This window comes from Rhea americana, unplaced genomic scaffold, assembly GCF_003343005.1.
Source record: "Rhea americana isolate MKP2758 unplaced genomic scaffold, rheAme1 scaffold_146, whole genome shotgun sequence".
Taxonomy (NCBI): domain Eukaryota; kingdom Metazoa; phylum Chordata; class Aves; order Rheiformes; family Rheidae; genus Rhea; species Rhea americana.
In genome coordinates, this window is record NW_028185550.1 from 2,407,525 (window position 1) to 2,421,774 (window position 14,250).

The 14,250-nt window shown below is 40.0% G+C and overlaps 1 protein-coding gene across 1 annotated transcript in view; it reads left to right on the plus strand.

Moving 5' to 3' along the window:
- The window catches only part of LOC146599130 (D-beta-hydroxybutyrate dehydrogenase, mitochondrial-like), a 14,703-nt gene extending 697 nt beyond the window's left edge, over positions 1–14,006 (plus strand). Inside the window, exons 2-4 of the mRNA XM_085299132.1 lie at positions 6,996–7,148; positions 9,860–9,990; positions 12,779–14,006. Coding sequence (XP_085155258.1) covers positions 6,996–7,148; positions 9,860–9,990; positions 12,779–13,126 — 632 coding nt within the window. The 3' untranslated portion in view covers positions 13,127–14,006. The remainder of the gene's footprint in view (positions 1–6,995; positions 7,149–9,859; positions 9,991–12,778) is intronic.
- Positions 14,007–14,250: the final 244 nt, after the last annotated feature.

The following is a 14,250-nucleotide window of genomic DNA, read 5'->3' on the forward strand; positions in this document are numbered from 1 at the left end:
GGGGGCGGTGAGCCGCACGGCTCCTGCCTGCTCCCGGGGAGCGCTGTCAGGCGTGCTCTGATTTACTACGATCAGTAACGGTGACTATAATAATACCTTCTGCTGGAAAAAAAGTACTGGTTTTTGGCTAACTGGTATGCAAAAAGGGGGAGGCTGTGCCCCAAAATGACAGCAACGGGAAGCGTGTTTGCTCGCAAGTCATGGGTAAGTGTTGCATTTCTGTCCGAAAAGGTAATCCACGATCGTAAGGATTCCCTTGGAAGCCCTCTGCAGGTGTCCGACAGGAGGAATAGCAGGGGAAACAAGAAATGTGCCTGCACAGGGGGTGGTGAGGAAAATGATGTGTTTCTAGGCATGATATGCTAAAGTGAATATGGGCAGGAAATGCAGAGAAGACAGCTCCTGTGCCACAGCCAGCCRCCAGGTGCTTCTCAGTACTGGTCTGCAGAAGGGTTGTAGTCAAGSAAATCTGTCAATTATCCAGAGCGGACACCCAGGAGCCGTTGCTGTCCTCGTTGGCATACCAGATGTGATGCTGGAAAATGAGGCAAATTTCCTCACGCTTCAGTGTGCCAGCAGCAGCCCTGTCCCRGGAGCCGGGATGGACGAGTTCCCCAAGCCTCTCTCTGCCCCTGCCGTAGGGCACTGCGTTTCCCAGTGCGTGATTCAGCCTCCTTGGTTTTGCACTCATTGCAGTGCATTRCAGTGACAGGCTCCCGCGGTGGCTCACAGAGTGCCAGTGGTGACTAGACAGGCAGCTGAGAAGGGGATGAAAGCACCTGCGAGCCTCCACCTCTTCTGTAAGCTTGGGATAGATTTTAGCATAAAAAATAATTGTAGGTAGCCTAAATCGTGGGTTATCACTTCAGAACATGCAGCATGTTGTGGGTAAATAAGGCCAAATTATGCTGTTTACATGCTTTCATCCTTTAACCCACAGGAATACTGAGGCATACATTTGGCTCAGAGCACATTTATTGTCTATCAGAAGTCAGATTCCTTCAGAATTACAGGCAAACAGTTCCTGGTCACACAGGGAATATAAGTGGAGAATAAAGCATGCAGAATGAGAATGAAACACAAGGCCTTCGCCTGCCTGGTTCATTAACACATTGGGAGGGGGTGAAACGAGAAGAAATGAAGTAAGCACAAACCTAGATGCCACTCATTAAGTGCATGTATTTATGGTTGACCCTCACCTCAGCTTGTTAAGAGGCAGTGCCTTCCTCTCTCTGTTCCCAAGCCGTAGAGACAACATAGATGACTCACAAGACCCCTTATGGGCCAGACAGGGCACAGGGACTGAGTCACCTGGGACTCTGGGCTACAGATGAATTATTTTATCCCATAGATGCTGGTAGCTTATGCAGCAGTTGTGTTCATACTACCATTTAGACTGTGAATCCACAGTTCAGCACAAACTTGTCTATAGTCATGTGGACATGCCTTCAGATCRAGGCAAAGCAAGGGAAAAACATCAGAGTTTACTGACAGGGGCCAGAGAAAACTGCTTGAGCACAGTTGGTATTAAAATACAGACCCTGTACCTGCTATGTGCACAGCCAGTTATTTGCTTTCTTGGGCTGTAAATCAGGCCATTACATCCGTAACACAACATTGGACGTGTGCTCAGCACATGATTAATGAGACTTTTTCATATTGTTGTTCTGCTCAGCTACAGCATTTGGAGGGAAGACTGCGAAGACAGAAAAGAAAAAGTAATTATTTGGAAAAAGTTCCAATTATTGAGTAATCTTCCTCCTAAGTTTATTAAACAAAAAGGAGCAAGTGAGTTATTTTAATACAAGATTATAATGGAGTGAATGCTGCAAGCATTCTTCATAATTTACAAAATAAAGAGGCAAATATAACAAAACTATGAGGATACTTACGTAGCATCCTCAAGCAAAAGACTTCTGTAGGAGGTGTATACTCTTGCCACCTCTGAAAATAGACGTGTTATTTTCTTCGGTATTTTAACTTCAAATTTCAATTTAAAAATTCAGCTTTACTGCCAAATTAACTGCTTTATTCATTAAAGACATTTTTAACATTTTTAAATACTGTTTTTAATAAAACTTTTCCATGAGGAAGGAAAAATCTGAACCATCTGTAATTGCATTTATATTCTGCCAGTACTTCGAAAGTCAGAAAGATATGTGACTGTAAAAAATATCTTACCTGTTGCCTGAAGGTTCTTAAAGGGTGGGCAGTGAAGAATGCGGCTTGATATCCCCCCGTTAATGAACTCTACCATAGTGAAACTTTAGGACATTTGTGCTAATGGATCACACAAGTGCAACATCCAGTGCCTACAACATGAGGCTAACCAAACTGAAGATCAGGTAGATGTTGGACATTTGTAATAGGGAGAGCAAAAAAACAGCTGATGAGTCCAAAAGAGTGTCTTTTTTTTTCTTCTTGTGTTTTAAATAAACATTGGATATCTAGAAAATTGGCTTTTGTTTGTGCATAAACAGTTTAAATTGATGTAGGAATTTAATTGGTCCTGTTGAAAAATCAATAGTAGTAATTCATAGATTATCTCACTTAAAAAGCTGGGAAAACATCCACCTTTAAAATACTTASTGGAAGTATCCTGTATTTCCTTTTTAGCTTGTAAGTACTGTTGAACAGCTCTGTCTCTGTGTCTCCCTTCTCCCCTTCACCTCCCATGTTTTCTCCATATAAGGTAGTTCTATTCAGTGAGTTCGTATAAAAATTGAGAAAGAGGCAGTATATCATTTGGAATCAGATACCAAAGATTTCAATTACGTCATGTCAGCATGCTGGACCTCTGAATTCAGATCACTAAAACACCCTCTTATCTTCCCCAAAATGGTTAAAAAGAAACACTTTCAGCAATCTCAGGGTTTAATGGTAAATACCCTAAAGCAATACATTCCAAATTAAAACCTTGGACAATGTACCTAAACACTGAGAAAGCAGTTAAATAACACTCACTTTTTGCACTCCATATTTAAATAGCTCAAAGTAAATCACTGTAAAGATTAAGTATCTGTTCTTCATAATTACAGTATCATCTTTCCCATGGACTGTGCATCTAACATGAGTATTACTTTTTGAATGTCAAACATTGACAGATATGCTTTCTTCAAAGTTGTGTTATCTAACTGAGAAGCCAATATTTTGTCCTTTTATCTTAACTRTTTTTTACAGTTGGTGAAAATACATATTTTCTCACAAGAGTTTATTATCTTTGTACACTATTTTCCTCYTCTCAGACCTTCTGTGGTATGATCTTGTTTCTATTTTTATTTCCATATAGCCTATTGAACCCAGTCAGCATCACATACTCTCTTGTTCTGGACACAATAGACAAAGTAAGAGAGTCTCTGTCCTCAAGAGTCCACAATCTGTAATAGAAGGTTCTCCATACAAGAAGCTGACTATGAACAGAGGCTCAGCGAGATTACCTTCCTCCTGAATCTTGTTCAGGAGGACTGTAGTTACTTTGACCTATACCCAGAAGGAACAGGCTGCATTTCTACACAGTAAAGCTTGCAGTTTTTGCCTGAAGTCCCAATGAGAAAACCTAACCACCAACTTGTGGACTCAGCTGGGTGCAAGAACCAGGCTCTCCTTTTCTCGCCAACTTAACTCACTGCACTATGGAAACATGAGAAATTCCTGGTGCTTGGGAGAATGTGTCCAAGAAGCCTCACTCAGCAGTTGCCTGGTGGCTAGGAAACTCATCTAGGATGGAGGACTGTTGTGCTTTGATAATTTTGTGTGCCCAGGATCATTTCTGCTTTAAGTAGACTACTCAATATAAATTRTACAAAAAAGCCTCATGGATAAAACACGGCACTCCCGACACCTTCCCATTGTTCCATAACCATTAGATAACTAAGCCAAGCTCTACCTTTTTTTGGCATCTTTAGGACCTAAATACAGATTTCGAAATTTGATTTTTTTTTATCTTTTTATTTGTACCTTTTGGCCAACATGTCCTGGAGCAGAAATTACCTGGGACAGTATATGAGACGTGGTTTCCTTCTCCTGAAAGCCTCACTAATCTTAAGTTAGGTTTCCTAAAGTAAATCTTTAGATCCCCTGCTGTATCTCTTAATCTTTGTCCTCTGAATCCATTTTCCCAACAGAGACATCAGTGAAAATCTCTTTGACATCCAGTTCTGCTTTCCAGTTTATTAATTCTGTRTCCACCTGCATGTAGTCTAACATCCTTCCTCCTAAACTGCTTGGAGTGAGTTCTGACAACCTAAGTTATTTTTCCCTTTCAGATCACACATCAGCTGCTTTTTCCTAATGTTTCTGTATAGGGATGCTCTGAGGAACTGTGATGACTCTTTTCTCCAGCAGTTCAATTCTAACATGGGCCTTGTCCTTCTAGGGGGTGGTGACTTCTCTGACTCTGAATAGGACATCACATTCACATCAAGCTCTAGCAAGGACAGTGTCATGACACCAAGAGCRGAAGGCCTTCACTAGATATGCCTTCAGCTTTTTGTGACCGTTATATTTCTATATTGCAGAAATATTGCAGACTTCCCCTGGATTTCCCTCAGGGATCCTGTTGTCATGATGAACACAGGAAATACTACTGCATTTAGCCAGATTCTGGTTTTGAAATCATGCCTGATTCTACACTGAAAACTGTCACCTGGAATGCCATCCCCTCTGCAGGATTCAACAAAGCATTGTGTATATATGTCTAGTGCTTGTGAATCCCAGTACTGAATCAGGCACCCAGGGAACAGATAAGAGGAGGCCAGTCACTCATTACACTGCAGAGTTCCTATGAGATTTCTGTCTACCGAGGAGTAAATATCTCATTTGTACTAYCTTAACTGCATTTGTATAAACAAATACATAGTCTATTTTGTGTGCAGGTTTATAATACTAACTTTTTTTTACTGCATATGTTTCAGGAAAGGAAGACCAAAGCTGATTCAAGTATCCCAAGTGTATAGCTGGGCAGTTTGTTTCTCAGGAGGTGGTACATTTTCTGAAAAAGTGGCATTTGGGAATAATGAACTGTTCATTATTTGGGTAGAGTTTTGCAAATTCCTTCAGCTGAAAGTAGTGGCAGGAAAATTTGTGAAAAATGTCATAACATTTCATGTTTGGAAATGCCAAAATGTTCTGCTGAGAAACAATATGGGCAAATAAAGTGTTTCGGGCTGTCCCTGAGCAAAATCTTTTTATGTTTTATTTAATCTGCYCCTCAGAATACTCTCCTCAGAAGTGACAAGTTCCATTTTAACTCAAGCCAGTTTTTTCCTCTTGACTTTCTGGTTTGGCTATGGAACAAAAAGAAGGAGCCATTATTCTGTGAACTCTGCCTGTTTATACACACATCCTAATTTCACCACCTTGAGTCTTTGAAGTGCACCAGGGAAAGCTGGCAAGTCACTGAAAAGAAAACATATGGCTTGCAAGCTAAATTCTGCATAATATAGTTTAGAGAAAGAGGAAGAAAATAATCAATTGCTTGAATAGTTGAATGGTTGTATTTCAGAAGACCTAATGGCCATATTTCAGATATCTTAATGAAGTCAGTGGTATCTGGAGCAACTGTTCTTGCTATGCTGTGCAGGATGCAGTTGCAGAGGCAAAATGATTTTTTTTTAATTAGAAAATGTAGAGCTCAGAATAGCAGAGAACAGCTTTAGCAGTGATGCCAAGCTTTGGTTTGTGTTGTATTAGGGTTAAGTTATTTAAAATAACGAGAAAATAAAAAATAAATCTGAGTATAAAGACCTCCAGCCTTAAGTAGAAGCAGATGGGATATGCAGCTACTCAATCCATCTGTAGATCAGATCATGTGTAAGTACAAAAAAATATAGGTAATTAGCTCTTACAGATGATTATTTATCCATTGATCCTGAAACACTTTACAAGGAGGTCTTATATTGTTAGTCCCATTTTAAGAAGGGGAAATAAAGCTGTAGAACGATGGTATGGCCTGGAACAACAGGGCAATGGCAGAGGAAAGGAGGAAATATAGGAAAACTCTAAATCTTCCTCTCCTATGTCTACTAGCATTTTGGGCTCTGGAAAAAAAGRTAAGTACACAAGAAACAATGCAATATTACCAGGACAGCAGTGAGTGTGCATCTAAAGTTAAAAGAAAGGTTCTGCRGTTAGGAATGCTCTATGACAGAATAATGAATGATGATTTATTCACTTTGGAGGGCAGAGTTATTTAAATTCCAGGTGGGTCAGCTTSTGGGTTTGAGTGCTTTGCTGTGCAAATGAGACATTCAGTGAAAGCACTTTGTTTCTTTTTGTCTATTTAAACCACACTTTCGTTACATAGTACAAGTAATGCATATACCTGTGGCTTTGGGCTAAAGGGCTTGTGCTTGCTGGCTTAGAGTTGTGTAAGACTAAGTTTACCTGTCCTTGCTAACAYTGAAATCTTACTAAATTTCAAGGGGCTGGGCTCCTTAGTGACAGATCACTTTCTTGTATGAGGAGTAAACCTGGCTATGAGCACAAAACCCAGAGAATATGGTAGCTGTTGATCTTATTTAGTGGGACCTACTGCATGTTGTGCCCAGATGCTGATTCTGGCAGATTACAAGAGGAATTGAAGTTCTAAATTCTGGAAAAGGAGCCAAGACTTAGATTCCTAAATTGGTCAGGTACTTTGAAAATATTACCCTTAGTCTGTAGCCTGCTTAATATAATTTTCACAAAGCTGCTCATAGCACACAGTAGGATTAATGTAATTAAAATATCATGGTACACCACATTGGCAGTAGTCTCCCAGATCATGTTATTYGTAAATAACTTAATACGACTCTAAAGTGAATGATTATTAAGTAGCACTGAGACTTACATAGTCTAGATAATGCCCACAATTACATTTCTTCATTAAGCAAAATAAGCTTGAGGTTGTAAGTAAAAAGTTGTTTCCAAAGGTTCCAATCACTAGTGTTGTTTGGTTGCCTCATGGTGGTCATTTTTCAGTGAAAGATGCCTGTTAAGTTATATTTCTCCTTTAGGTTTCTGGGGGCTTGTGAACAATGCAGGAATATCAACATTTGGCGAGACAGGGTGGCTGTCTATGGAGAAATATGAAAAATTTGCAGACGTGAATCTCCTTGGGAGCATCAGAACAACCCTGGCCTTTCTTCCTCTTCTAAGGAAATACAAGGGTAATTCTAATCCACTGTTATTTAGAGTTGTAGAATAATTAGCTTWCTATAATCAGGGTAATATAGCATCTATAAAAGAAGCCTTAAATGTCTTTCATTRAACTGAAATGACAGTGTGTGGCCTGAAAGAGCAACTTGATCCTGAAAAGAGGGCAAAGTCATAAGCAAAAATAAAATAAATAAAAAAGAAAGATTCTCTCCTTACTTTCCCTCTCTCAAAAGTACTGTGTTTAGAAACAATAAATTACCTCAGTTACTGTCTTGAAAAAGAAAGAAAAAAATACAGTACGTTACTAACCCCAGACAAGACTGTGTGAGCCCTGACAATCAGGAAACACAAAGATCCAATAAACTCCTGCTTAAGGTCATTATTTAGGCTTTACTATTTTACTGTTCAGGAATTAGGAGGGGAAGGATGATCCTGAAGAGGGAAATGGGAGACATCCAGTTTCCAGATCCAGACCTAGAAAGATCCTATGACCTTGGGCAGGCAACTTCAAGTATGTAAAAGTTTCATACAGATTGCACGGTTAGGAAACAGAATAAAAGCATTTGCATGGAGCTCCATAGCATGGGCTTTATCCTGTTGAAAAGAAAATTGTTCAGATAGTTCTCTCCAGTATTGCATTGTCTCTTAGTTGCTTTGCAGTTTGTTCCCTACCTGTGTCCATTTGGGAAAAAAGACACAATTTTCCTTTCTCCTCCCTTTGCTTAACTTGCCTATTTTGGTAGTAATCTCTTTAAGGCAAAGATTTGTTCTACTGTTGTGTGTACAGGATCAAGMACAGTCAGAACTAGGTTTCGTGTGGAATCCCCAGATGTCACTATTATACAAAATGTTGGTAAGATAAAAGCATCCCATTTTTGTTTACTCTGCTTGGTTGCCTTCAACTGATTTTTGATGCAGGAAAAAAAAGAAACTTAAATACTGCCAGATGGATGTGTTTCTGTGAAAGAGCATGCTATTGTATATACTCAGTGAAAAACAATGGATATGAAATGTGGCCATTATGTGGGAGACATCACTTTCCTTCTTTGATGACCTACCTGCTGCTGAAACCCTGCAGTGCTGATCCACCAGAGGCATCTGTTGCACTTCATGAATTGCAGGGGGTTACTCTGAAACCAAAGGGAGTGCTTACATGTATGACATTAAGCACACATGTAAACCCTTGGAAGATTTGGGTCTGAATGGATGCATCTACATAGTTTCTTGCCTCCCAGGAGCACTTTGCATCTCAGTCCTGAGATGCAGCACTGGCTGTCCATAGTGCTTTCACATTGTCCCTGCAGGAACAGGYAGGCTAGCTAAAGCCCATGCTTCTTGGGCAAGAGACCTCTTCAAATGAAAAGCTAGAATTGTGGATATYGAGCATTCTCTTGGGAAAGGTGGATTTCAATTATCTTAGGCCAAGRGAGAAATTAAATGATGTGTCCCACATCCTGGTTGCATGTCCTAAATGAGTTAGCTACTGGATAAAGGAGGAAGAGGTCATCCTACCATCACTCACCCAGTAGCTGTGTCCTGAAGGAAAGRGTTTACTACCATTTTAGGATGAGCACCTGTTCCAGGAAAAGCTTCAAGATTAAGATACATGTAAAGGGGGATATTTTCCCTCCAGCCTAGAATTAAGCATCGAGCTCYGTGAGAAGAGTAACATTTTGCATAACTTTTCCAGTTGGCCAGCTGATATATTACYATGATCAGCAAGCTGTTAGTTGCATTCCTATTTTTATATCTCTGAYTTATCTCATACACTGTATAAGAAGACGGGGAACCTAATTCAGAGTGRCAGATTTCACTGCACTGCCACAATACCCTTTTGATATCCCAAAAGTTTATACCATTTGGACAGATTTGGGCTCAGGCAAGAGCAATGGAACCAAGTTCTTGGAACTGTTACTTGTGAGGCTTCTTCTCTCTCACCTCTAGTATTTATATATCCCCATTCACACGTTTCTCATTCTATGGTATGATTCTTTGATGGAAGGTTACAACTAAACAGAAATGGACCAGAGCCCAGTGCCTCAAATCAGAAATCACCCATATTCAATACATGYGTGCATTGCAAAAGTTATAAAGGAAAGAACAGCAGCAAAGATCAGGGAAATCACAGCAGGACAGTGTGAAGCTGAACTCCTTTTGTCAAGTCACCTTTCTCTGGTGGGGCTTATAACTGTAATGACCGTTTTTGACTTTATAGGCACAGTTGTAAGCCAGAACTCAGTGCAGAGACATCATTAAGGCAGAAAAAAATGGTATTAGAAGTCATATACCCATCACAAGGAAAAGCATCTCATGCTTCTCTCCACTGCCTTCTCATGTACTATTACTAGCATAGTCTAGTGTTATTTTTCAATCCAAAGGTTTTAGGGGACTGTTTGTTTCTATATCTCTTTCATCCTCTGTCACCTGAGTGGATTGCCTCGGAAGGAGTAGGAAGGAAGCTGGGAATGCGTCACACTTAGCCTTGTCCAGCATCTGCCAACAGAAGGAAGCTTTTTGCTGGGAGCTCTGTTCTCCCTGCCTTAACAAGCTGAGTGCTGTGACTTCATACTTACACAGTCCAGCTTTGGMACATTACACAGTAAAACAGTATCATGCTAGCTATCACAGTATTAGCAGTTCAGGAAACTCAGGTAAATCAATTCTATGTTAAAGTAAAGACTGAGAGTGAAAAGTTACGTTATTTGCACTGTTTTCTTTCCAGGACGCATTGTTTTTATGTCCAGCATTATTGCCTATTTTACTCTGGGAAATGGCATTTATTCCATGACCAAGGCAGCTATTGAAAAATTCTGTGATGCTCTAAGACTGGAAATGAAGAAGTTTGATGTTCTGGTAAGTGATGTAATAAGTAGCTATTGTGTGAAACTTCCTAGTATTTCAAACATTTTTCTAGGAGAAAGAGGTATGTTTCACTCCTGAAACTTCCCACAGAGCTCAAATGCATCTTCATCCTGAGGGGAAGGAAGTAAGCAGCTTGTACAAATACTGGACAATGGTGTGGGGATAGAAATTTTGGCCAGGGGAACAAGAGCAAACTTAGGGAAAATGGTATCTAATCTTGTGCAAATAAGTTCCATTTAGCTGATTAAAAAAAAAATGAAGAGCAGAGCTGCTTGCCTGAATCTGTAGATGCAGCCTCTCCTTGGAAAGCAGTGGTTTCTCTGTGTGCTATTCAGTGGTTTGAAAATGATGGGAGACAGGGGGCTTGGGTAGTGCTTGCAGATCTGAGAAGCTGTGGGATAGCATGCTTTCTCCTCTTCATACCAGCCGCTGCAACTTCCACCCATTCTCCACATCCTCTACACTAACCAAGCTTTGTGAGGCAGGCCTGGCTGTGCAAAACTGTGCTCTGAGAAGAGCTTGTAACAGCTCAAACTGACTGAAACTTCCTTTCTTTGAGGTAGGCGAGAAGGAGTTCTGTCTCTCATCTCATCACACCAGTAATTAAAGGCTCCTTCCTTTTGCTGGGAACAACTACATTGCAAGAGACAATATTCATGTAGAGTAATTATGTTTTTACTCTCTTAACCTAAGAAGCTCTAAGAGTGCTCTTAGTGCTCTAACTAAGCAACACTGATAGTCAAGCCTGAAGCTTAGCTCACTAAGTAGCTTCACTAGGCTTTTTTCTTGAGTCACTGCACTGCTGAAATGCTCCTGAATCACTAATTTTTTTCCCTAGAGGATTTACATAGGTATACTATCTACATGTGCATATTTACAGCATTGTTCATAAGTTTTGCATTGGAAGAAATTACAGCTATGCATCTATTAACTGCCCCTTTTGGAGAAATACAAAATGCTATAAAATGCAGGTGATTTTACACATCATAATACCACACAGCATGATGAGGATTTAAACCGATTAGCAGAGGATAATCTCAAATGCATGGAAGAGCTTAGTTTAACAGGTTAACTACTCTGGTCTTCTTAGGATTTTTACTGTTCTCCCACCCCCAGAATAAACCCTTGCACACAATTTAGTGAGCCAAACTGATGAACATTTCCAAAATAGTCGCAACAATTCCTTTTCTGTCTTTGACTGGGTTAGACTCTGGCTGGCATTTGCCTTTGACCCTACCCTGCAGAAAGCCAGCAGAATACATGTTCCCTCTTCTCCATGCTCCCCTCCTCTGCTCTGACATTCCCTTTCTCCTTTGAGGAGATAGTCACCCAGAGGTGGCAAGGAACAGATGGAGCAATGACTCTATCCGCCTGAACTCTGGCCAGGCAAGCTGGCTGCCCACAGGAAGATAAGTATTAAAAGACTGCAGTAGATTGGGGAAGGGAAAAAGCATAATCTCTCAATCTCTGGCAGCCGACTCCAAAAAGCTCTAAAACATAAAGTTTTCAAAAGCCCTTTATTTAGAATATATCTGTGTTAAGTTTAATCTTGGCATTAATTTGTTAAAAAATGAACTTTTGAAATAGCACCCAAAGCAAAGGCTCTGAAAGTGTCCTGTGACAAACCTAACTAAGGCAGCATAACATGGACCTGGCTCTGCACCATGTGTCTCTGCTGGAGGTGACCCGTATCCATTCCCAATCTGCATATAGTGGCTGCACCTCAGTCACTTCAGCATGTGGTTCTGCAGATTAGCCCAAGCCCCTGATTGCTATGAAGGCGGAGAGGCAGGCACATGCCCAGTATTGACACATGGCTGGTAGTCTCTGGTAGATGGACCAGATGGTAGATTGGGGGCACTAAGGTTATAAATTGCCACAGACTTTTCAGAGGATGTCTGTCAGATCCCCAAGTCTCTTGCACAGCTAAGTACCATTTTTCTTCATCTTATGTTGTAGTCCTTGGTCATAACTGCAGCAGCAGTTAAATGCCATGGAGTTTTTATGTGGTGTATCAGCAAATAGTTAACATGCTGTTAACTCAGATATTCCAGGAAACACACATATACTGCAAGTGCTAAGCCTGCTCTAAAAATCTCCAGAAATCTCAGAGGTTAACAGAACAGCAGCAACAATACAAGCAAAGGACACCCAAGCTGAGCAACAAAGTATTTGTATACTTTGAAATTAAATCTACATGCACAAAAATCTATAGAGATTTGCTATTGATTTCAGCAGGATCTGGAACAGAACTTTTGGCCCTCTCTGTGCCTCATTGCTCCCACCTATCTCTTTTTAAATACACCTACTTGGGGAAAATGGCACTTCAGTTTTCCAGGAACTTCTAATATTTTGACATCTTCTTCTATCCCGAATTGGGGCAAAATRTTACCAACTGCAAGATTTGCCATTGAGTGAAAAATCCGAATTATTCCACTTTGGAGACATCAAAGTCATTTTGAAATACTTTATATCATTATTGTCAAAACAAGGATTCTATAAAATCAAAGAYGCAATATTGCATTCTGTGAAGGCATGCTGAGTAGTCAAAACAAGACCATTAACATCAGATTGAAATGGGGAAGGCAGAATAAAGCACCTCTAAAATCTTAAATGTTTCATTGGAATATATTTGATTTCAGTGAAGTTCTCAAGGTTAAAATTTCAATGAAATAGCATTTTCTGAGAGAAGCCTACCTGTGGAAAGTTTTTGACCTATTATTTAATTGAATTCAGAATGACTGATTGCATTTTGATAAGTTTTACATCTTGTTCTTAGGTCTGTATTATTCAGCCAGGAAATTACGCACGTTCTACAAAAATTCAACCACCAGTCAGTGCAGAAGAGATTTGGAGTGAACTCAGTGAAGAGGAAAAGGAAGTTTACAATAAAGAATATGTCCAAGAGCGGGCAAACTTTTTCAACAACATTCTCAACGAAGGAAGTACTAATGGCAATGAAGTTGTAGATGCTATGGTACATGCTTTAACATCTCCTGCACCCAAGGCACGTTATATGGTTGCAAGGCTAAAGGAAAAACTACTGGTGTTTGTATGTGCTTTGTTTCCTACTGTTGTGATGGATTCCGTTTTATCTTATGCACTGAGTAACGTAAAACTCACATAGCCGACATCATTGGTACTGTTCAGTGACTCAGGTTGGGTCACTTTTTAAACTATAAAAGTCAGGGTTTGACTTAATGATCCCCCAAAAATCAGTATAATGACAACAGTCAACTCTCACAAACTTTGGAGGGTATCCTAGTCAGAACTATGACTTTTTTGTAGGGAAACACATCTAGGACCTCATGTAAAACTAATACATTTGTCTAGGTAATTGTATTTCTCCCATGTGGAAAAAAATAGGGCCCCTTACGCTGCTTTTAGGTATTACCTAGAAAATGTAATGCAGCCTTTTCTACTGCAATATCAAGTTACCACATTAGAGAGATGACAAAGAGCATATCCTACAGAGCAACTGTCCACCTGAATTCATTAGGGCAGAGATGAAAATACCTTATTTTTAGGAACCTGAATAGTACTTTTTTAGGGGTGAGGGAAAGAGGTTAATAGAAAAGTTATGAATGAGCAACAGACCTTGAAATACTTTGAATGGAGTCAAGCACCTGCAGARAGTTAGGCAGTGTCAAATGTTGTAGTATTCTTAGCAATTGTTGTAGTATTCTTACCAAAGGAAACAGTGGCTTGGCTAACTACATTTCAGGACTTTTTCTGATGTTAGGCATAAATCTGTAACAAAGCCAAGGTGTTGTGGACTTTTAAAAATAAGTAGCACATTCCATTTACAAGTGAATACTCAATCCTAAATCTAATGTCTGGATTAATCAATGCATTAACCAAAAGTGTAGTCAAAGAAACAAATATTGGGGTGACACATAATCAATATCATGCAGTAACAACCTGTAGCTTTAAAAAGGGCATATTAAGCCTGGAGCTCTGTTTTTCCTGGTATTATAGGGGACAYTATAGTATTATGGTATTACAGTCCAATGGGACAAAGTATCAGCAGTATTGTGAAAAACTTTGGTAACATGCCTATGAGAGTAATTGAGTGACTGGCTTCATTAGCAGCCTCTTATTGACTGGTGTGGAAAAGACTTCTGGTTTACAYACAGTTTTAAATCTGTCTTGGTTGGCACAAAATCCAAGAACTCTGGGAGCAGGAGATCCCAGAATAACTGGCAGTTCCGCTGTGGAGACTCTTGTGGATACAAGGCAGCAGCATGAACC